The sequence below is a fragment of the Rhinoderma darwinii genome, chromosome 5, assembly GCF_050947455.1.
Source record: "Rhinoderma darwinii isolate aRhiDar2 chromosome 5, aRhiDar2.hap1, whole genome shotgun sequence".
NCBI lineage: Eukaryota > Metazoa > Chordata > Amphibia > Anura > Rhinodermatidae > Rhinoderma > Rhinoderma darwinii.
This window is the reverse complement of record NC_134691.1, coordinates 28,132,469-28,156,969: the sequence shown is the minus strand read 5'-3', so window position 1 is coordinate 28,156,969 and position 24,501 is coordinate 28,132,469. Positions and strand designations below refer to the sequence as shown.

The 24,501-nt window shown below is 43.8% G+C and overlaps 1 protein-coding gene and 1 long non-coding RNA gene across 11 annotated transcripts in view; one reads left to right on the top strand and one right to left on the bottom strand.

Annotated features, from left to right (window-relative positions):
* The first annotated feature begins 7,857 nt into the window (after window positions 1-7,857).
* LOC142651300 (uncharacterized) lies at window positions 7,858-23,081 on the top strand. The gene is made up of 3 exons (XR_012847598.1): window positions 7,858-7,898; window positions 20,076-20,208; window positions 22,828-23,081. It is a non-coding gene; the product is annotated as an uncharacterized LOC142651300 (long non-coding RNA).
* ENPP2 (ectonucleotide pyrophosphatase/phosphodiesterase 2) overlaps window positions 17,500-24,501 on the bottom strand; it is a 129,718-nt gene continuing 122,716 nt past the window's right edge. For 6 of the 10 annotated variants that reach the window (XM_075825789.1, XM_075825788.1, XM_075825793.1 and 3 more), the window contains 2 exons: window positions 23,192-23,242; window positions 17,500-18,104 (listed from right to left, as the gene is read on the bottom strand). In XM_075825789.1, coding sequence (XP_075681904.1) covers window positions 17,931-18,104; window positions 23,192-23,242 — 225 coding nt within the window. In that variant the 3' untranslated portion in view covers window positions 17,500-17,930. The remainder of the gene's footprint in view (window positions 18,105-23,191; window positions 23,243-24,501) is intronic. The other 4 variants (XM_075825791.1, XM_075825798.1, XM_075825795.1 and 1 more) reach the window with 1 other exon arrangement.

Here is a 24,501-nt window from a genome sequence, read left to right as displayed (position 1 = left end):
CCCACCTCTGGGACCCACACCTATCTCCAGAACAGGGGCCCCTAAACCACATTCAGCTGCTCTGTGTTGCGGCTGAATGAGATGAATTCTGACCACGAAAAAGGTTATATGGTTGTGAGTTACGTAAACAGCGTAACTCGCTGTCACCGCCAAAGTCGCCGTGTAGCCCCAGCCTAAAACTATACTATATATCAATATAAATGAGATAGATAGATAGGTTAGATAGATAGATAGATAGATAGATAGATAGATAGATAGATAGATAGATAGATAGATAGATAGATAGATAGATAGATAGATAGATAGATAGATAGATAGAGGTTGGAAGAGTAATAGAAGAACAATTTGCTTTTAAATTGGCACATGGCTAAAACTCTCCTATTTTCGGTGCAGATTGCGTACTGATAATTCACTACAAATTACATAACACATGTGAATGCAGTATACCTTTTTTGAAGGATGGAATAGCATAGTACACTCTGCTATTCCATCCTGAGAGATCCCGCAAAAAAAACGTATACCGCTCCTGACAACACTATATGGACAGTAATGTCAGGAGCTTCCCAGGCAGAGCATCGCAATCGCTCTGCCCTTGGACTTTGGCACTGGGGAAGTTCCTGACATCACTGTCTATATATGGACATCAGGAAGAGGGCCATTCCCTGGGTGAAATAAGCCACTGTAAGCCTTGATAAAGCATCTGGAGGATGTGAAACGGTCATAGGCTCTATTGTCTTCTGATCCCGTGTTGCCTGCCTCAACATAGAATAAAAAGAAACCTTTTTTGTAAGTGGCGAGTGCCGTGCTGTCTATTTTTCTATATGTTGACATTAACCCACTGTATGTCATACAGTGGGATATGTTTTGACTGAATTTAAATAAATCCGAGGCATTAACCGGTCATGTGCCTGACCCATGGTTTTGTTCACTGTAATTGACATCAGTACAAAAATCAGTTAACGCGCAAAATGTACAAACGTGAGTGCACCACTTTCCGTTCCTCAACCCTCGGTAAGGGAGAGGGGCCCAGACTCCTTGGCTGTATGGGGCCCAGAAATTCCTTATGGCGGCACTGACCGAGCATGGTGACCTATTGGTTTCAAGAAAGTGAAGGTCACTTAGTGTAGAGTAATGTGGGGTATGTGATATATACATGGCGGCTGTGTGATATAATGAAGAAGTGTCTGATACCATGATGGAGGCTGTGACATTTATGCTTGGGGGCTGCATTGTGTGATATGTTGTGTATGACAGGCAGTGCGTGTACAGCCGGGACATGAGTACCTATACCTTATACTACTGCTATCTTACTGAATCACACGTCTACAGATCCACCATTTAGCTCCCTGCTCCACCATTCACTACGTAAAGCCAGCTATGAGCGGCTTGGTGCTGACAGCTGCGATACAGTGACATCATCGCGCCTGTCCGTGCTGAGCCATACACAGACGGTGGTGACCTGCTTAGGGACCTCCTCCAGACAGAACAGGGCTAGGTAAGTATTTATTTTACTTTTTAGGCACTATGAAGGCATTATACGGTGTATGGGGGGACATTATACTATGTGGGGGCACTATACTGTGTGGGGGCACTATGGGGCATTATACTGTGTGGGGGCACTATGAGGGCATTATACTGTGTGGGAGGCACTATGGAGCATTATTAGTGCTGTGCAGTTAAGTAAAAAAGTAATATGTGCATATACGATACATTGTTATGTGTATTATTTCCCCATGTGTGTGTACTGTCACGCCACCGCATAAGTTGCACCACAAAGTGGCACACTAAGGCAAGGTCGCCCAAGAGCCCAAATAATGGACACAATACTTAATAATTAACATGTCTGTTTTAGTGAATTCTTGTATTCCCCACTAAACAACTATTCTGGAGAACCTTTTCTTAGAACTCTGCATTGTGCGGTCACTCTGTTATTCCTCTGAGAAATGTATGAAAAAATTCACAGCTGGGTGTTACTATTCCCCTTGTTAAAGTGCTGTGTTCCTACACATTCTGATACTGTCCAATCATCACTAAAAGTATCATACTGTGTCGGGATACATCCTATTGACAATGGGAAATGTTAACACTCAGTTGTCACTTAGGTCTAGGACACACCTACACTTTTTGAAGTGTTACTGATTGATTTGAACTATTAAGTAACAGCTGCAGTCCACAAGACTGTATGTAACTCAAGGTATTGCTTAGTACTGCAGCTGTAGCTCTATAGTTTAAATTAATTTGTTGTGTTAGAAAAAGTCTCCATGTAGGCCAGGCCTTCTTCATACATTTCCCGGAGGAATAACAGAGGAACATCACAAAACAGAGTCAAGTTAAGATGCTCCAGAAGTGTTTTCTCATTTGGAATACAAGAATTTACTATAACAGACTTGTCAGGAGAGGTGACAGTTCCTGTAAATCCAGTGACTTACAGGTGACATATTCTCTGATTGTAGACGTTCTCTTTCCTTTTCTTCTCCATCCGGCCCAGACCACTCTGAAGCCTTCTCTTGACCACTGCATAATTTGCTGCCCAGACATCTTTGGCCCTTCACTTCTGTTGGGATTCTCAGCCTCTATAGCAGCAAAAGAAAATTCAGACAGGTCCCCTAAATAATCAGACCCCAACCAGACCACTAAATTAATCCGACCTTAGACCAGACCTCCTAAATTAATTAGACCCCAGCCCACTAAATAAACTAGACTTTAGACCCTCTAATCAGACACCAGTCCAGGCCCCTTAATTAATCAAACCACAGACCAGACCCAAAAAATTAATCATGCCCCGAGACCAGACACCCAAATTAGTCAGACCCACAACAGACCAAACCCCTTAATTAATCAGACCCCGTAGATTAATAAGACCCTAGAACAGACCCCTAAATTATTCAGACCACAGACCCTCTAATCAACTCCAGACCAGACACCATTAATTATTCAGACCCCAAATCCCCCTAATAAGACACCAGACCCTAATTAATCAGATCCCCAGACCAGACCCCGTAAATTAATCAGACCCCAAAGAGACCCCTAAGTTAATAAAGCCATAGACCGGACCCCCAAAATTATTCATGCCCCGGAGACCAGACCCCTTTATTAATCAAACCCCACACCCCATAGATTAATAAGACCCAATGCCAGACCTCCTAAATTATTCAGACCCCTAATCAACCACAGACCAGTCTCCATTAATTATTCAGACCCCCTAATCAAACCAGGGGCGTAACTAGGAAAGACTGGGCCCCATAGCAAACTTTTGACTGGGGGCCCCCCTCCCCTGAGTGTTACACAACCCCCCCTTGTAGATAGTGCCTTTTTTTACAGCCCCCCTGAAGATAACGCCATACAGCCCGCCTGTAGATAACGCCATACAGCCACCCTGTAGATAACGCCATACAGAACCCCCCCTCTAGATAACGCCATACAGCCCCCCTGTAGATCACGCCATACAGCCCCCCCTGTAGATGACTCCATACAGCCCCCCCTGTGGGTAACGCCATACAGCCCCCCCTGTAGGTAACGCCATACAGCCCCCCCTGTAGATAGCGCCATACAGCCCCCCCTGTAGGTAACGCCATACAGCCCCAACCCCCAAAAAAAATCCGACCTATAGTGTGTCCTACAAAAGACATGTATCCCCTATCCACAGGATAGGGGATACATGTGTGATCGCTGGCATTGATAAGGAGAACGGGGGACCGAAAGTCCCCCGAAGTTCTCTATGACTAACCTCTGACTTCCGGCGTCTGCGCAGCTCAGTAAAAATTAAAGGAGCGCTGGTCACGCATGCGCACAAGCACGACTGGCGCTCCCTTCATTTCTACGGAGCTGCCGACACAGACCCCGGATGTCCGAGGTTTCTCATGAAGAACTTCAGGGGAATTTCGGTCCCCCGTTCTCCCTATCGCTGCCAGCGATCACACATGTATCCCCTATCCTGTGGATAGGGGATACATGTCTTTTGTAGGAACAACCCCTTTAATGGCAGAGCGGGGAGATACCTCCCTGCTCTGCCATAGTGTTTAGTGGCGTCGCGTTGTAGTAGCCATAGTGGCTGCTAGCGGAGCCTCCGGCCATGGTGGGGGCCCGTGCCGGCGGGCGACACGGGCCCCCTCATGCCGCGGGCCCCGTAGCAGCCGCTACGGCTGCTACAGCGGTAGTTACGCCACTGAATCAAACCCCAGACCAGAACCACTTAATCAGATTCCAGAGCAGACCGTCTAAATTAATTAGAACCCCAGACCCCGCTAAATGAATCATACCCGAGAACAGACCCCTTAAATTAATTAGACCTTACACCAGACCCGCTAAAATATTAGACCCCAGACGACCCCTGTAACTAATCAGAACCCAGATCAGACCCCTGTAATTATTCAGACCATACATAATGTCTAAATAATATTGCTATACAAGACTTAATGAGATTTAAATGATAATAACGATGATAATAATAATAAAAAAATATAATAATAATAATGATGATAATAATAATAATAAAAAAAAAAAGTAATAGCGTTTAGGGTATGTGCACACACACTAATTACATCCGTAATTGACGGACGTATTTCGGCCGCAAGTACCGGACCGAACACACTGCAGGGGGCCGGGCTCCTAGCATCATACTTATGTACGATGCTAGGAGTCCCTGCCTCACTGCAGGACAACTGTCTCGTACTGAAAACATGATTACAGTACGGGACAGTAGTTCCACGGAGAGGCAGGGACTCCTAGCATCGTACATAACTATGATGCTAGGAGCCCGGCTCCCTGCACTGTGTTCGGTCCGGTACTTGCGGCCGAAATACGTCCGTCAATTACGGAAGTAATTAGTGTGTGTGCACATACCCTTAGGGTTAATTGACCTCCATTGCCCAGTAATGATCATTTCATTGGGCTTATGGGCATCTTGAAATGTTCAGGGGCACTGGCGTAGCTATAGGGGTCGCAGCGGTCGCAATTGCGACCGGGCCCCGAAGCCAGGGGGGCCCACGGCCCCCCGCACCACATCAATAAAAAGTTACTATAGTAACTCGGGCCACGGGCCCCTGTTACTATAGTAACATACTTTACTTACCTTCCTGGTTCAGGATCGCAGCGGAGTTCCTGACGTCAAGCGCTGTGCGCAGCGCATGACGTCACAGCGCTATGCGCGGCGCACAGCATCGAGACAACAGAACTCCCGCCGCGACCGAAGAGGAAGGTAAGGTTAGCCCTGACTGGCGGGGTCCGACTCCCGGGACCCGCCAATCAGCTGTTTTGAAGGGGCCGCAGCACTCGTACGAGAGCTGCTCCCCTTCATTCCTGTCACTTCATTCCGGTCACACTGTGAATCCGTGTCGGCGATTCACAGTGTGGGCGAGTAGTGAAATGAAGGGGAAGCAGCTCTCATACAAGTGCTGCGGCCCCTTCAAAACAGCTGATTTGCGGGTCCCGAGAGACACATCAGCTATTGATGGCCTATCCTGAGGATAGGCCATCAATGTTTAGGGACTGTACAACCCCTAAGCCTACGATGTAGCAGGCTTAGGGGGCCCATGAGACAGGATCACAGATTGTGTAATCCTGTCTGCTGGGCCCTGTATCTAAGCCAATAACATGGTAGGCTTAGATACATGGCCCATGCGTGATCCTGTCTGCTGGGCCCTGTATCTAAGCCAATCACATGGTAGGCTTAGATACATGGCCCATGTGTGAGCCTGTCTGATGGGCCCTGTATATAAGCCTACCACACTGTAGGTTTAGATACAGGGCCCCAGCACACAGTAATCTTATACTGTAAAAGATTACTGTCTGCTGGACCCTGTATCTAAGCCTACGTTGTGGTAGGCTTAGATACAGGGTCCCACAGACAGTATCACACATGGGCCCTGTATCTAAGCCTAACACACGTGTTACTAATAATTTTTTGTGTGTTTTCTTACAGGTTCGGTCGTTGGACTACGTCGGATTCCAGGACTACTTAGATGACGGCTTTTTTTTTATTATCAATAAAATGGTTAATGAGGGCTGTGTGGGGTTTTTTTTTTTTATTTCAATAAAATATTTTTTCTATGTCTGTGTTTTTTTTTAAACTATATTACTACCGCCTTAGTAATGGCCGCCGGCTGATTGACAGCATCCATTGCTAAGGCGGGGCTTAGTGTTCGCCGGTGCAGAGGCGAACACTAACCCCCTTTATTACCCCGGTATCCACCGCCACCAGGGGTGCTGGGAAGAACGGGTACGATCCAGTACCTGACTATCTGTAGTGATGGTCGGCCACTGGGGTGGCCGCAGGCTGGTATTATCAGGAGGGGAAAGGCCAGATACAGTGGCCCTTCCCACCCTGGTAATGCTAGGCTGCTGCTGCTGCTGCTTTATTGTATCTGGCTGGTTATGAAAAATGGGGGGGACCCCACGTCATTTAAAAAAAATAAAAATAAAAAATAATTGGAAAGAACGATGTGGGGTCCCCCCCAATTTTCATAACCAGCCAGTGGGAAGGGCCACTGTTTTTGGCCTTCCCCAGCCTAATACTACCAGCCTGCGGCCACCCCGGTGCCTGCCCGTTACTACAGATGGTCGGGTACTGGTTCGTACCCGGCTCTTCCCAGTACTCCTGGTGGCGGTGGGTACCGGGGTAATAATGGGGGTTAGTGTAGCCTCTGCACCGGCTAACTTTAAGCCCCGCCCTAGTAATGGAGGTTGTCAATCAGATAATAAAGTTTAAAAAGATACAAGCACATAGAAAAAATATTTTATTGAAATAAAAAAACACAACCCTCATTAACCATTTTATTGATAATAAAAAAAACGCCGTCATTGAAGTCCTCGTATCCGAAGTCCAACAACCGAACCTGTAAAAAAACACAAACACACAAAAATAATAAATTATTATTCTTACCTATCCTGGGTCCAGCGCTGGAGACGCAATGTCAGCGAGCTGGGCCCTGTATCTAATCCAATCATGTGTGATACTGTCTGCTGAGCTGTGTATCTAATCCAATCATGTGTGATACTGTCTGCTGAGCCACTGTATCTAATTCTATCCATAGTTTATAGGGTCGTAGTGCTATAGATATGCTATGCTGTCTCATATACACACTTTTTTTTGGGCGGACACATATGTATTGGGGCTATTTCCCTGACATTTTAAGCCGATGGTATGTTCACACGGCAGCGTCCATTACGGCTGAAATTACGGTGCTGTTTTCAGGAGAAAACAGCACCGTAATTTCAGCCGTAATGGCATGTGCAGGCGTCTTTCGCTGCGTCCATTACGGACGTAATTGGAGCTGTTTTTCTATGGAGTCCATGGAAAACGGCTCCATTTACGTCTGAAGAAGTGACAGGCACTTCTTTGACGCGGGCGTCTTTTTTACGCGCCGCCTTTTGACAGCGGCGCGTAAAAAAAAATTACCGTCGGCACAGAACATCGTAAGACCCATTCAAATGAATGGGCAGATGTTTGCCAACGCTTTTGAGCCGCATTTTCGGACGTAATTCAATGCTAAAACGCCCGAATTACGTCCGTAAATAGGGTGTGTGAACCCAGCCTTAGTGACGCCCCGGCTGCTAGTGCTGCATTGTTGGGTCACTTAGGAGACCCAGCGATGCAGCTGAAAGCTGCGGACCGTCGGCCATGAGGAGTTTGCGGGGCGGGGGGGGGGGGGGGGGAGGGTCCAGTAAGAATTTTTGCATCGGGGCCCATGAGTCTTTAGCTACGCCCCTGTTCAGGGGGTAGATGTTGGTGTCGTGTAGCATTATGTGGCACCAGTCCATCTGCACAATACACGTTGGCACCACCACAGGAGTTCACGTTATGTCAGAAACTCCAGTTTTTACCAGTTTGTGTTTAGATCTCGAGCACGTCTGAGGTTGTATTAGACTGGACACTAGAGGGCGCTGCAGGTTTGTGTGAGGTTTGTGATACTCAGTTGCTTCTTTCGCTGTTTTTCCGATATGAATAAAGTCACATTAGTGCCAAATTACCAGAGTTTTATCCCAAATTACTATTCTATTAACATTTCGATCACATTATTTTTCACATCCCAGAGAACCCTTTTATTGTTATAAAAACCATTGATAGAATTCTCAGTCCTTCCTCAGGACTTCAGGCCTCATGAGATTTTCTTACAAACATCTTACGCTTAGTTCACACAGAGTTTTTTGCAGGCAGAAAATTCTGCCTGGAAAAATGCGCGCCATTTTTTTAAAAGTGGTTTTGCACCACACGCGTTTTTACCTTTCTTCAACAGGCAAAGGAAAAAACACGCAAGGTTTTTGAGGCAGAAAACGCCTCAAGATAGGTCACGTCGCTTTTTTTTCTCACGAGCGTCGTTTTCCACTCGCTGGAAAAAACCGCCTCCGCCTCCCATTGAAATCAATGGGAGGTGTTTTTCAGACGTTTTTTTGCTGCGGTTTCCGATGCGATTTCCTTGTCCAGAAACGTGACAAAAACTGTGTGAACAGGGCCTTACAGTATTTTCTCGGACTAAACTAAACTGGGAACATAACCTTGTCTCTAAGGAAAAACTGTACCTAAACTAGTCAACTTTCAGCTTCATCGCCCCCCGTCCTTATTGTTCTCAACTGCAGTCAGTGCCAGACTGGTACCTATAATGCAGGCTACACCTTCAAGTTACTAACTGAGGAACATCACCAGGAAGTACCAGTCCCACACTCTCAGGCAGAGGCATAGCCATAGGGGTGCAGAGGAAGCACTCACACTGGTGACTGAGAGGGCCCAAAGGCCCCTCTGCCACATAAGAAAACACAAGTATAAATGGCACATGGTATACGGGGCGTCCACATACAGATTTTGCATTTCTGGTCGAGAAACTTCAAGTTATGCCTCTGCAGGAGAGCATCTCAGACTGGCATTGTGTTTTCTGATTGCACTGGCCTTACTAGTGGTGTGCACGATGCCTCGCTCTCTCCGGGACTTGTGCAGAAAGCGTAGGAATACATTTACAAGGGACAAAATGTGCTCCTACCCTCTGCCTACACGTGTAATATCGGAATGACTCTTCCGGTGAGTTATGGCTGCTTATACTCCGGCTTGCACCACACCATGACGTCAATGCTTGGCCCTAGACCTTCTACGCAGCTTGCTGTTCCAACCTTCATTGCCTGATGACATCATTGTTTAGTGGGTTATTTCAGCTTCCATGTATTTTCATGACTTAGGGTATGTTCACACGCTAGCTGTCATTTACGGCTGAAATGACAGCCTGTTTTCAGAAGAAAACAGCTGCGTCGTTTCAGCCGTAAATGCTCCTCCTCGTAATATACGAGGCGTCTGTGACGCTCGTATATCTTGAGCTGCTCTTCATTGAGTTCAATGAAGAACGGCTCAAATTACGTGGCAAAGAAGTGTCCTGCACTTCTTTGCCGAGGCAGTATTTACGCGTTGTCGTTTGACAGCTGTCAAACGACGACGCGTAAATTACAGGTCGTCTGCACAATACGTCGGCAAACCCATTCAAATGAATGGGCAGATGTTTGCCGACGTATTGTAGCCCTATTTTCAGACGTAAAACGAGGCATAATACGCCTCGTTTACGTCTGAAAATAGGTCGTGTGAACCCAGCCTTAACCTTCTGATCTTGATGTTGACTTCCTTAGTCCTGAATCTGGACTGGTCTTTCTGGTTGTCTTTAGGTTCCAGTTCCTAGCTCGTTCCTGCCAGGTTCCTCGTCTGGCACTTGCTAAGATACAACCTCAACATCGTTCCCCACTAGACTCTCACCGCCTATGTTGCAACTATTTTGGCCTAACTTCTTGCTAACCTCTCACTACGTTCCATCAACCATTACATTTCTTACACAGCAAAATCCATCACCGCCAGGGAACTGGAGATGTTATGAGGACTCTGTGGCTGTATATGTTATGGGGACCCTGTAGTAGGCTATGTTATGGGAACACTGTGGTTGGATAAGTTATAGGGACCCTGTAGTAGGCTGTGTTATGGAGCACTGTGGCTGGATATGTTATGGGGCACTGTGGCTGGATATGTTATGGGGCACTGTGGCTGGATATGTTATGGGGCACTGTGGCTGGATATGTTATGGGGCACTGTGGCTGGATATGTTATGGGGCACTGTGGCTGGATATGTTATGGGGCACTGTGGCTGGATATGTTATGGGGCACTGTGGCTGGATATGTTATGGGGCACTGTGGCTGGATATGTTATGGGGCACTGTGGCTGGATATGTTATGGGGCACTGTGGCTGGATATGTTATGGGGACTCTGTGCTAGGCTGTGTTATGGGGCACTGTGGCTGGATAGGTTATTGGGGACCCTGTAGTAGGTGGTGTTATGAGGACACTGTGGCTGGATAGGTTATTGGGGTTCTGTGGCTGGATAGGTTATGGGGACCTTGTAGTAGGCTGTGTTATAGGGGAACCGTAACGGGATAGGTTATAGGGACTGTGTAGTAGGCTGTATTATGCAGGGACTGTAGCTGGAAAGGTTATGGGGACCCTGTAGTAGGCTGTGTTATGGGGGCACTATAGTAGGCTTTGTTATAAAGGTCACATTGACATCTGAACGAGGGGTATGTGAATTATTTTTGCATGGCGTATACGTGTCCCTCTTTCGGATGTCGAAGACATGAGGGTCAACTGTACTCGTGTGGAAAATCTAACATAAAATTTCCCCCCCCCCCACCCATGACAATATATGACCCCAACCTCCGTTTGTTCCCACCTGGCCCTGCCCCATCACCCACCCTCAGTGTTTTAAAGAGGTATCAACCGTCTCCCCTGCTGCAAATCCTGGTTTATTTTGCTTAGAACGCTATAGCACGCTGTGTAAAACTAAGTCCATCACCAATAACAATTTAGATGCATCTGGATGGAATTTCCTCACCGCAATGTGGACTTATCCCAAATCTGCTTCCTCTGTAGACCACAAATTGTGCTATTAAATCAGTCTGACAGCTGCATCGGCTCTTTCTTTTTTTTTTTATCCTACCTCATGGTACACTGATTTTTCCTTAGAATAACAAGTAGATTTTCATCTGTATTAGCTTGAAATCAAATTATCCTATTTGTTGCCAGAAAAGGAAAAAAAAAAAATACTTAAAAGGGGTTTTACAGGATTAGAAAAACATGGCTGCTTTCTTCCAGACACAACACCACACCTGTCCATAGGTTGCATGAGCGGCAATGTGGTACAGGTGTACATATAAAAATCTAGAACACCTAATAATTTTTTCACCTTAAATTTATATCTGATGTAAAAATAAAGATCTATATCTGGTGGCAGCTTAAACACGCAGACAATGTCACCTTAAAAGTAGTTGTCTGGTTTAGGCAGCCCATAGAAATACCTTGTGTATCCCCAGAGGATCATCTGGTAAAAATGTCTAGCAAAGTAATAACTGGTGCCAGATCGAATTTGCAAGCTGCATTCTTAGCAGCCAATAGGCCAGCAATTGTCTTCTATAAAAGATAATAAGATCTATATCTGGTGCCGGGTTTTACTTCTTCGGCTCATTCCAGGTTTCCTCCACATGATTGACACACCGAATTCAGACGACTGAAGTATACAGTACGTCCGTGTGACGGCCGTTAAAACCACGTCCGTCACATGGATACATGTATTTCAACTGGGCTGTTCATACTGTCGTATCAATGGACTGTGTGAAGGGTCCGTTGAAGAACAAAACATGTCCTATTTTCACGAATCCCTCGATTGAATCAAGTCTATGGAGATCTGTGAAAACGGGTCCCGCACGGGTGCAACTCGTACGTGAAAGACTGATATGTTTCATGTCTGAGTCTGCACTCGTTTGTGAACCTGGCCTAACGGTTGTAAAAATTAGAGCAAATGCTGACCTGTGATACATCAATGTAAACCAGGTGTACTTGCCGCCTGAGTGACAAAAATTTTTATCAAAATTTAGATATTTATATTAACTTAACCGGTTAGTGACCACCCCATAGTGTTTTTACGGCGGCCACTAACGGGCTTTATTCCGATGCAGTGACCTTTTTACGGTGCTGCATCGGAATAAACAGAGCAGGGAGCCGATAAAGCTCCCTGCTCTCCGCTACCAGAGGTAGCGGAGGGCTGGGAGCAGCCCTGCTCTAACAGGTGAGATCGATATAAAGTATCTATCTCACCCATTTAACCCCTCAGATGCGGCACTCCCAATTGGAGATCGCCGGGTGTCTGTGTCTCCGATGGCAGCCGGGGGCCTAATAAAGGCCCCAGGTCTGCCTTTAGTGTATGCCTGCTAGGTCATGCCAGAGACACGGCCTAGCAGATGCCTGTCCGTTTTACACGGACAGACATAATACACTGCAATACAAAAGTATTGCAGTGTATTATAAATGCGATCGGAGGATCGCATAGTGAAGTCCCCTAGTAGGGATAGTAAAAAAGTTTAAAAACAGTTTAATAAAAAGGTGAAAAAAAAATTAAAAACACACTTTCCCCTTACAAACTGCTTTACTATTAAAAAAAAACTAAAGTAAAAAAGTTACACATATTTGGTACTATAAAGTTATTAAACATTTAACCTGCACGTTGAACGTCGTAAAAATGAAATAAAAAAACAATGCAAAAATTGCTATTTTCTTCGAATCCTGCCTTAAAAAAAAATTTGATAAAAAGTGATCAAAAAAAGTCGCATCTACTCCAAAATGGTACCAATAAAATCTACACGTCGTTCCGCAAAAAAAAAAAGCCCTCATACAACTGAAATCGGAGAAAAAATAAAAAAAAAATTATGGATCTTCAAATCTGGAGACACAAAAAGAAATAAATTTAAAATTTTTTTTAAAAAAAAAGGGTTTTTACTGTGTCAAAGTGGTAAAACATACAAAATCTATATAAATTTGGTATATTTGCAATCGCAACAACCAGCTGAATAAAGTTAGTGTTATTTATACCACGCGGCAAACGGCGCAAAAAAGTGTGGTGAAATTGCAGTTTTTTTCTCTATTCCCCCCAAAAAAGTTAATCAATAAATTCTATGTACCCCAAAATGGGGCTATTAAAAATTACAACTTGTCCTGCAAAAAACAAGACCTTATACAGCTATGTCGACGTAAAAAATAAGTTATAGCTCTTTGAATGAGACGATGGAAAAAAAAATTACAAATAGCTTGGTCATTAAGGTCTAAAATAGGCTGGTCATTAAGGGGTTAAGCGGGTTTGTTTTTTTGTTGTGAAAAAAATTACTTTTTTTGGATATTGTTTATGTGGACAGGTGTGGCTTGCTTTTTTTTTTTTTAAGAAAATCCATGCACAACCCCTTTAAATCTTGTGCACTTTGACATATTAGGTCGGGTTCCGACGAGTCAGATACGCAGCGTATCAGACCTTGCACCCGCAGCACATTCCGTCTGAAAAACCACACCAGTTTTTTGGGCGGAATTTCTGCAGCTTAAAGCAAAAAAACTTTCATACTTACCCCGGCCGTCATGGTGACACGTCCCTCTGTTGACGTGTTGTCCGGCCTCCTAGGATGATGCTGCAGCCCATGTGACCACTGCAGCCTGTGATTGGCTGCAGCAGTTACATGGGACGAAACGTTATCCCTGGAGGCTGGCCTGAAAGAAGACCAGAATAAAGCGTCACTATGACAATGCCCGGCTTGTAAGTACGTATAAGCTTATCTTTTTGTTGCAGGTTTTAATTCAATGGGGAATACCTGCAACACAAAGCAAAGAAAACGCAGCACAAATTGACAAGTTAATTTATGAATGTTTTTGCTGTATTTTTTTTTCGCAGCATGTTCATGAGATTTTCTAAATCTCATTCACTTTGCGGCTACTGTAAGTGCTGTGGAATTTTCCGCAGAGAATTCCATTATGGAAATTCCACAGCGTTCATCCTACGCGGGAAACCGGCCTTAAATTGTGTACTTTCTAGCTACAGCTCCAGGATAAGAACATGAAAATTATCAGGCAGAAAAGTGGTGGAAATCATGTTCTATATCATACAACACCCATAAGAAGACTGGAAAATCCCAAGTTTATATCATACTCACCCATCAAGTTGGGGGGGGTCTTTAAGTTTCTTTTTACAGCCACTCTTCTATAAAGGCCATTTCTGAAAGGACTTCTTCAGACTGTAGAGGAGGTACTTAGATTCTAGTCCACTGTCCAATCTCTGGCATATGGACAGGACAAAGATCCTCATCTCTTGGTCAGTGTGGAGAAAGAGCATCTCTCTCACTCTGGAGGACCTGTCCTGTCCTGCATTACACAAAACATTGATATGAACGTGCACGGTGTAATGCTTCATTTCCCCTGTGGTGGTGCTGCAGGGAAATTAAACACTTACTGCCAGGTTTCCCCACAGATAACAACTGATCGCTGGAGGCACCAGCATGATCTGCTTATTGTCAAAGGACGAGTCTAACAAGTAGGGCTTGTGTAAAAAAAAAAAAAATATATATATATAAAAAAAAAAAAAAATCAGAGAACCCATTAAAGGAAACCGATTCTCTTGCACAGACAGGGTCGGTGTGGCCCACTACAGTACCAGAGGATCCTCCAGGGGGCCTGGTCATGATACAATAACGGGCCCCAAAGGTTCAGTGTAAAAACAAGCCCATTTGGAGGGGTCTTTAATGCCAATCACTTGCTACTAGGGACAATTTCTTGATGATTCAAGATGATGATTCACAAATAACCTTTAAAAGCCTTACGGATGACATGTCCTGCGTGTGCAATTATTACAACAAACATTATAATGAAATTAAATGTGGACGTGTTCTGTATAGACCGAGGGTGGTCCTCAGAATCATGTCCTCCAGTGGGCCTCTGTAGATGGTTATTATTTCAGTTTAATTTAGAACACATTTTGGGAATTCACAATGAATACAAGAACTGCCGAGCGCTTATTTTGTTGGATCTTCATAACAAAAACAGAGGCCGTACACGAGCCGCATAAATCCAGACCCCCGTAAACAAGAAACCACACAACATTGTTCCAAAACTAGAAATGTCGTCAGAGCAAAAAAGTTAAGTAAACAAACCCCCCGGAGTCCATTAACATTCACAACAGCCACAGTTGTCTTACAGTTGGATACTACCCAAGTGCAATAGTGCCCCCTAAGTCAATGAATACACAGGCTGTATTAAGCGGCAGTCTCTTGTGAAGCGATTTCTACACATGCCCCTTTTTTTCAGGCAACTTGCATAGTAAATAAGTTCACACTGAGCTGGATTTAGGGATTTCTCTTGTTCATTGTAGGGTCTCTTGCTGCATCATGAGGTCTAAGCATTTGCTGATCAGTGTAATGAAATCTCAGGTATAACCTAATGCTTAGACATTTAATAGAGTAGCAATTTTGTTTTCTTTTAATGAATTTACAAATTTAATTTTGCAAATACATATCAAGCCTGCACTGATCTTGTGAGCAGGACCGTGCTTCCAGGGCAACTTACAGTGATGAGCCCAATGGTGGATCCAACGCAAACGGACTGCAGAGTGGTTCTGGCATAGCCAGTCAGACTTCCTGATTCACGGTCCGTTTCACAGGAAGGGATCTCCGTGTACTCATCTGATGAGGTCACTTGTTTCAGCCAGTAATGGCATATTCGCACACTGGAGATTTGCTGTAGAAACGTCTGCGACTCAAGATCTGTTCCATATATCGAAGGCTATGTTCACATCCGTGCTAAGAATTCTGTTTTTCTGTTCCATCATAGGAGCAGAAAAATGGAATTCAATGTTGTGACGGATGTGTCACATGACGAAAAACCATGCTCGACTGACTCAATTTACTTCCATCAAGGGGTCTGTCACTTCACCAGAAAAGATCGCACAGCATGCTGCACTATTTTTTACAGCAAATTTGACCAAATCTGCAGCGGTGGCTCCTGATGGAACCTACGATGCCTGAATCGGGTTGTTTCCACAACATGTGCATGGACTTCTGCAAAGCCCTTTCAGATGAATGGAACAGTCAGGATATATTTACATATAGCAGAAATTTCTTTAACGCTTGCCGCTTCTCCACTTTTGTGACTTCTATCTGTGAATGTGTAGATCGATCTAAAATATATTGATATGTTTATTTTTTTCATCTTCACACTAATGTTTTCTGATGGTTTAAGCAGTCGTCGTATTGTTCCACAATTAATCTTTTTTTAAAAACAGAAGAGAATATAGACAGATTAGACAGAGGGGCTGGATTGTAGTTTCCTCTGGGCCTCCAGCCTCCATCTATGGACCTCCAGATCATGCTCACCATGTGCAACCCTAAAACAGGCATCCAGGTGAAAGGGTGCAAAGACCAACGGGCCTGAGCCCCATTAGACACTTTCCTGAAGTAGTACCTACCACGCAGCAGGATCTGTGCCAGTCTTTAGTATGACACCACAATATTGTTTGTATCTTTTATTTGGGCATACTATGGTGGTGCCATATTGGAATCGTATAGCAAAATGTATACATTATTTGGGCACAGATGGTATTATTGATGCACAACATGGTTGTTAACAGGTATATTTTGATCGGGCCTTGTGATCTGTTTTGTTACACCATTGGTTGGCCATCGGCAAGTTGCTCATTGTGACCGGCTGCTAGGGTGATTATCTCTTTCTGCATAGATTGGGAAAGATGATCTTGGACAACAGAGCAGGTGTTGGGGGGCACGGTTTGGCAGGGGAATGACAGTTAAGGAATAACAAAGTAATATGGGATGGTATCACCATTGAAAGAATATTTCATTATGCTATGGGGCTCGGACTTCACAGTGTAGACTCAGGGCCGAGTAAAGGTAGGTGCCCCCTCGCCAGTAACAACCACACACTATATGACACCAAGTTAAGATGGCACCCCAACTGTCCGGTCATATTTGCTCTTGGTGAAAACAAGGATTGGGCATGTATTCTAAACACGCCTGACACTTGGTTGTGAAGATAGAGTTGTCTGGTAGCCGCTTACCCCCCTTCATCCTATGGCAATAAATGATCAACTGGATCTCTTCTAGTTGGTAGTGGTGGGCAGATGGGCATCGTAGCTTTTAACAAAATGCCCTCCTGAGCCCAAATGCAAAAATCTCTAACAGGGCCCCCCAATTAGGACACGTCTTTTGGGCCTCCTTAAGCTCCAGGGCCTGGGTGTGACTGCAACTTCTGCATCTCTCTGATTTTTCATAGATTTTTAGTGCAAAATCTTCACCGAAAATCTGCAACAAATTTAACGTACAATGTAAGCGAATTATTTGATTTGAGAAAATGCCGCGAATTTGCACATCTGCAGAATGCCTACAGATTTTCACAGCAGATTTCACCTGTTGCACGGAAGGGGTGAGATCTGCAGCAAATCCGCAACCAAAGTAAATTTGCCGCAAATCAGTGGAGGAAAAATATGCCATGTCTGAACTCCGGAGTTGGCAGGTGCTTAGCTATAAGCCTATGTCCTGCTACTGGGTGTGTTTGGATAGAGCTTGAGTAAACTGAGGGGTGGAGGCTCCTAGGCAGTACAGGCCTCTGAGCAATTGCCCATATAACCTGCCACCCCTGGTGTAAAAGTTTGCAAAGGGAACAAGTCAGGCTTTGTGTGGTTTATTATATGAGGTTCCATTAATCCATACAACATAAATATGTTTGGTCACAATTTCCAGTTAATATATGGTAAGTCACTTTTACATAATCGGGTTTTGCATTAGTCAGGAAAATATTTCTACAAATATATATCAGCGCTGCACTAGAAAAGTAAAAATTCCCAGTGCAAAAAGAAATTCTGCAGCACTATTAAAAAGCTTAGTCTGTGAGCCTAGCTGCAGCCGGAAGAGACTTCCTAACATGGACAATTACACAACAACGTTACTTGACAATGACATGTGCATGACATGAAGGATTAAAATACTAATATAGTTAAGTGTCCTGGTTTAAAAATTAATAAATACAAAAAAAAATAAAACCAATATAAAAATATACACCACTTGAAAGAGTAGCTGACACCTGCGAGCTGTGTGCATCAGATCTCGCTCTCAAACGTATGCATGTGTGTTTTCAGGGACAGGATCTCTGTGTGGCTGCGGCTGGTCTTTCGATAGAAATCCAATCCAGTGAGCTGCTCGATGTCTCGGACACGTGCGGTGTGCATCTTTAAAAGCTCCTCCACCCACTTGGATTCATCCTCTGAGTTTTGCTGGAGTAAAAAAATTGTTCTGTGTTAGTATTAGAAATAGTATATATGGATAAGAGTATAAAATGTCACGAGGCATATTTATAAAACGGGTTTGTCCGAAAAGCTCATTTTGAAGACCTGTTAGAGGTCAGTGAATGGATTTTTTTTATTCGGATCGTGACCAATTTACACAGCTCTCTTAGGTCCCATGCACACGACCGCAAAAATGCCCGTAATTACGGGCCTATAGACTTCTATTGGCCGCGGGTACCTTCAAGTTTGCATACGGGAAGGTGCCCGGGCCGTTGAAAAATATAGAACATGTCCTATTTCAGGCCGTAATTATGGCACGGGCAGGCCCATAGAAGTCTATGGGGCTCCCATAACTAAGGGTGGCTACGTGTGTGCATCCGTAATTATGTGAGCGTTACTAGGCGACGTCAGGGGATTTCAATTTTTGAATAAAGAGAAGCAGAGAAAATGGTGTCTGAGCGATCATGTGACATTTCCAGACCCTTTTTACGGGTCCGTAAATACAGGGTAAAACCATGTGACAATGGACCCGTATTTACGGCCAGTATTTATGGGAGGGAAACAAATATGGCAGTGTGCATGGGGCTTTAGGTTAAGGACACACGTAGCAGTTGTGATGCAATTTAACCCGCAAAAAAATGTACACAGACATTAAGGGCTAGTTCACACGTTGCGTAAATACTGCAGATTTTCCGCAGTAGCACCCAAAATGAAACGATGCCATTAAATAAAATACAACTCTTCGAACGGGAGGATGAGAAAATAAAAAAAAATTGGTTTGGTTAAGACCCAAACAGGCCTGGTCGTCAAGAGGTTAAACGACAAACATACGCAAGGGTAAGAGGCAGAGCGTTGCATATGTCGGGGAATGTGTTTGGTGGGACCGTTTCAAACCGTTCTACCGAGCACAGCATGGATGTAGCCTAAATAACGAGACTTATCTTGGGTGAAATATGGTGTCTGGCGCGGTCACCCAGGGTCATCACACACAGACAAATTGGCAAGATCAGGAGGCACTCAAGGTTTATGGGTGGTCTTCCTGCCTAAATTGTACAATTGGCTGCAATCTATACATGTAGTCTTTTGAACTGGCCAAACATAGACTATAGCTACACACTCCAGTCACTAACTGTATTGACCTACGAAGTGTCCATCTAGGACCCCTATAGTTTAGAATAGTGTTTCTCAACTCCAGTCCTCGAGTGCCACCAACAAGCCACGGATTGAGAATTTGCTTAATATTGTCAATAATGCAACAGCTAACGGCTTAGATATTCTCTCTATGGGTCATCCTTAAAAAGTGACCTGGTGGGTTCAGATGGGGACTGGACTGGAGAATGGAAACTTTGGTTTAGACATTTTTAATTGCACAAACTATATTTTAAAACGGAAATCGAATGATATGATCTTATGACTTGTCAATCAGACATATAAAATCACAAAATCACTTGGGGTCCAGGAGCTGGGACCTCAACCAATGCCCAGGGCAAAGGGTCAAGGAACTGGGACCCCAACCAATGCCAGTGCTCATTTTTGCAGAGGACACGTCATGTGTGGTCTACGACTGAAATCAATGGGCGTTACACAGACCTAGGTTGTTCTGTCAGTGGGTAATACAGGAGTACTTATGTTTTTGAAGCCCCTACCAATATCCATGGAGAGGTGCCCACATATAGTACCCATTCAAGGCATTGGTTATGGTCTCATAATTGTAGATTTTAAATGGAGACAGGGCAGTCTGTGGCTATTCAAGCAGGATGTAGTCATAATATGAAATAAGTCATTCCTAGGCTATGCTCCCTACTTCTGAAATGCATTGAGTAGGCAGGGAAACGTGTGTCCCCTGCATTCTAGTAGAGCTATACCCAAAGCCGAGTACTCCAGACACTCCCAAAGTTTAAGCATCCTTGAAGATGGAACTAATGGTGTTAACCCTTATATTGTAAACTTTCATTACAGGGATCAGTGAAAAATGTCGAACACAATCCCAGGCAGAGAAGATTAATAATGGGCCCAAGCGTAAGAGATCATGTGACATCAAAATTTCATGTGCCATCAGTACAGAGGGAAGAGCACAACCTTGAGCAACGTGGTAATTGGATAACGGGGAACAGCCGTGTTATGGGCATTGTATGTATATGGGCAATGCGTGGTATTTTGTGTCACTATTTATCTTATGACTGTATGGCGCTATCTGGGCACTATAGGACTCTTGCATGGTAATATTTACGGCATGGCAGTATTTTAGCTAATTTTAATGTTATTTTAGAACATGTTACTTTTTTCTTCTTTTCCTTTTCATTTAGGCTCCGTTCATAACGTGTTTTGTAATGTTTAACGGCATTCGTTGTTTCAATGAAAAGAAAGAAAAGCTCAAATGTAAAAAAATAAATAAAAAAAGTACATTTTAATAAATCCTAAAACCAATTTTTGGGGATGGGCAGAACGCTAAATTTTTCTGCAGCTCAAGAAAAAAAATATCCAGATGTTTATTTTTTTGTTATTAGAATGGTAAACTATTACAGATGGATTGTAATGGGGCTGGTTATTCCTAGTTTATATCCCAATTGTATGCATCCGTATCTTTTATTAAAAAAGTCAATGGTGCTACAGTAAATATGGCGATAGGATAAAACATGTTGGGCATTATGGGAATTTACTATTGCCACGCATCACTGGGGCTTCGTTTTAATTTTGACCATGTCAACATTTGCATACAGTTTGTAGGCTCTCCCCGTGTTTGTGTATTTCTTTTCATTTAGAGTATATTCACATCTTTAGTGCTGGCTACGGAGTATTTGACCAGATGGTACATACACTATAGAGACAAAAGTATTGGGGACATCTACACATTACACCTACAGGAGCTTGTAGGACAACTCATTCTATATCCATAAACATTAATATGGGGTTGGTTTCCCCTTTGCAGTAAAAAAAAAAAAAAAAATCTTTCGTTCTTCTGAGAAGGCTTTCTACAAGATTTTGGATGGTGTCTGTGGGAATTTTTGACCAATCAGAAGTGCATTTGTGATGTCATAGATGCGAAAATGAAGAAAACTGGAAGTGGCGCTCCTCTGAGGTGATGTCGTTCTGTGTACGGTTTGTACGCTTATCACCAGAATGCCTTTTCTCTAGTGGTGGGCACACCACCAGAGAATCTAGCAAACCATGAGTCTTTATGATATCGGTGTTTGCCAGCTGCCACCCGCTGCAATCCCTGGAAGGATAAATCCTTATCGTGGGGATGAAGATGCAAGCAGGAAAAAATAAGGAAAAAGTTTGTGCAGTGTTTTGGTAACGGCGTCTGGCTCGCAATCTCCTTCCTATTTCATCCCAAAGGTGTTGGATGGGGTTGAGGTCAGGGCTCTGTGGGGCCAGTCCAGTTCTTCCACACCAAACCAGGCCTTTATGGACTTTCCTTTGTGCATAGGTGCACAGTCATGCTGGAACAGAAATGGGCCGAGCCCTAAACGGTTTCCAAAAAGTTGGAAGCTACAATTGTCCAAAATGTCTTGTTATGCTGAAGCATTAAGATTTCCCTTCGCTGGAACTAAGGGGCCTAGGCCAAGCCCTGAAAAAATAACCCCATAGATTTATCCCTCCTCCACCAAACTTTACAGTTGGCACAATGCAGTCAGGCAGGTAACGCTCTCCTGGCACTCACCAAACCATGAGTCGCCCATTAGACTGCAAGATAGAGACACGTGATTCATCACTCCACAGGACACGTTTCCACTGCTCCAGATTCCAGTGGCGGCAGCTTTACACCACTCCATCCGACGCTTGGCATTGTGCTTGGTTATGTGAGGCTGGCATGCAGCTGCTCGGTCCCCATGTCATGAAGCTCCAGTTTTTGTGCGGATGTTAAGATCAGAGGAGGTTTGGATTCTGCAGTTATTGAGTCAGCAGATCGTTGGCAACTTTCATGCACTATGCGCCTCAGCACCCATTGACCCCACTCTAACTTTACGTGGTCTCCACTTCATGGCAGAGTTGCTGCGGTTCCTTCCACTTTGTAATAATAGCACTTACAGTTGATGGTGGAATATATAGGAGGGAATAAATTTCAGGAACAGATTTGTACACCGGTAGCATCCTATTACAGGACCACGCTGGAAGTCAGTGATCTCTTTACAACGACCCATTCCATCACAAATGTCTGTAAAGGCGACTGCATGGCGAGGTGCTGTAGGTTATACACCTGTGGTAATGGGACTGAATGAAACACCTAAATTCAATGATTAAGAGGTGTCCCAATACTTTTGTCCATATAGTGTACTTGTAACTGGGGTACAGGATCCAGGGAAACATTACCAGAACTATGCACAAGAGTTAATTGGAGAAAAAGAGTTTGCAAAAAGGAAAATAAATGCTATAAAAGGATCCTGGATTAAAACAAAAATTGTCTGGCACCCAGTGGTCCAATTCCAAAAGTTCCAGGACTTTTATATCTGTGTTGGGGTAAACGCTATACCAGCCAAATTATCGGACCGTCTAAGATGGAGAAGGTGAATTCGGGGAAGGGACCACTCTTCTTGGAGGTAATCTACGATAGACCTAATAGAGACACAATCTACTTACGACCACGGAACACAAAAAAATGGATTTAAAAACCTTGTGGTGACACAGAAAGCTTATTATATATGTGAGAGAAGGACCCATCGATTTAGAGCGGTTTCCCATTAACTTATATTGTGTGTTTTTGTTTTAGTGCAGGAAGAACACATATTGAGCCACATGAAACACAAAACCACATGGAGGACGTTGTAGACACGGAAACTTGCATGAGGACAGACCTAGAAATTAATCAAGAGCAGTTTACACAGCAACAGTCAATTGCTCCCCGGAGATTGTCCTAAGAGCGGAGACATCTGGTGCTGACAAACATGAGAAGGGCTGACTGGTGAGACACACAAGACGACCACAGATAAGAGAAAATTGCTCCATGCTGGAGGCAGTGTTTGCTTACTCAATTGCAGTGGATTTATTTTTCCTTTAGGTTGTTGAAATGTCAGCTAAAGTTTAACTAAAGACAATCCTTATGATGAACAAGAAAGAGGAGGAGACATACTAACCATCCCCTTTGACCTGACTTTAGAAGAGCTCTGGGGACCGGGCCTGGCAAACTATAAAAACAAACAAAAAAAAGCACAAAGTTTTCTACTGAAAAGTTTGTCCTAATACTTGAATTACAAATGTAGCATGCAATCGCACCTCCTGGCCGAATAGAGATTAGGAAGAAGAAAAATCAGCCAAATAACCATGGTTTCCACATGTGAGAAGTTTTATTCTCAAATTCTTAAAGTATTGGCTATGCGTTGACCGGTCATAAACTCATCTGTGGGTTGGGACCCACAGGAATTCTCAAAATAAAAGGGGCTACAGCACTTTTAAAGGAGCACCTGAAGACCTTCAGTGCTGCTTGGAGAGCTCCATCAGTAGAAGGCTCCAGCCCAATGTTCATAAAGGAGAATCATGGATGTCAATGGGTGCAAAAGGTGCTATGGTGCTTTGTAAAGCACCTAATCTCCTTTTTGCTTGTTGGAGATTTCTATCAATGGAAGTCTAAAAGGCAATACCCGTAGCAGACCACCATTATGATGTTGTAGGGCCTCCTCAGCATCAAAAACACCACATGGCGTGGTATATACTATTGATTTTCTGGGCAGCCGATATTGAATTAGTGTTGGTATAAAACAGCCTGGCAAATTTGTCACCTACATACCTTCTATGTACTATATGTGGTCTACAGCTTTATGAAACCGTAGCCAATTATGCTTGCCCTATGGCATTATATCGCAAGCAGTGTGAAGGTAGGATTATAGATTGGACTTGATGGACCGGTGTCCTTTATTTCAACCTTGTAACTAAGTGTCAAGATGTCTTGGCTAATTTTGTAAATGCAAAACATCCTATGGAGACTTTTACTAGAACAAAGACTAGAGTTTGGGTAAGATGACTTTGAAGAAATGCCAAACTCACTCAATGAAAAAGCATAGATATTGCCTTCCATGCTACACTTAGATGAAGGATAGGAGTGAAATTTATATGGGCAAGATCTCCATTAGTCAGGACACATGACGACATAAATATATTGTATACACAAACGTGTGTAGGAAACAAAAAACACCAAAACGTAGTAAAAAACACATAGAACGAAGACACGGGAAACATGAATACATGAGGAAAGATTAGGCATGTAGAAGAGAAGCGGAACACAAAACACAGTGTGTGTGTGTGTGTGTAGGTGTCCTTTACGTGCTTTTAGTACGAGGTCATCGATGTTGTCAATTATTTATCGTTAATAAGGTCTTTCCTTCAGGCCATGCAGAATTAGTTAATTTCTTAAAACGTGCCAGCATGTTCAGTTGCTCCATAAGGAGGT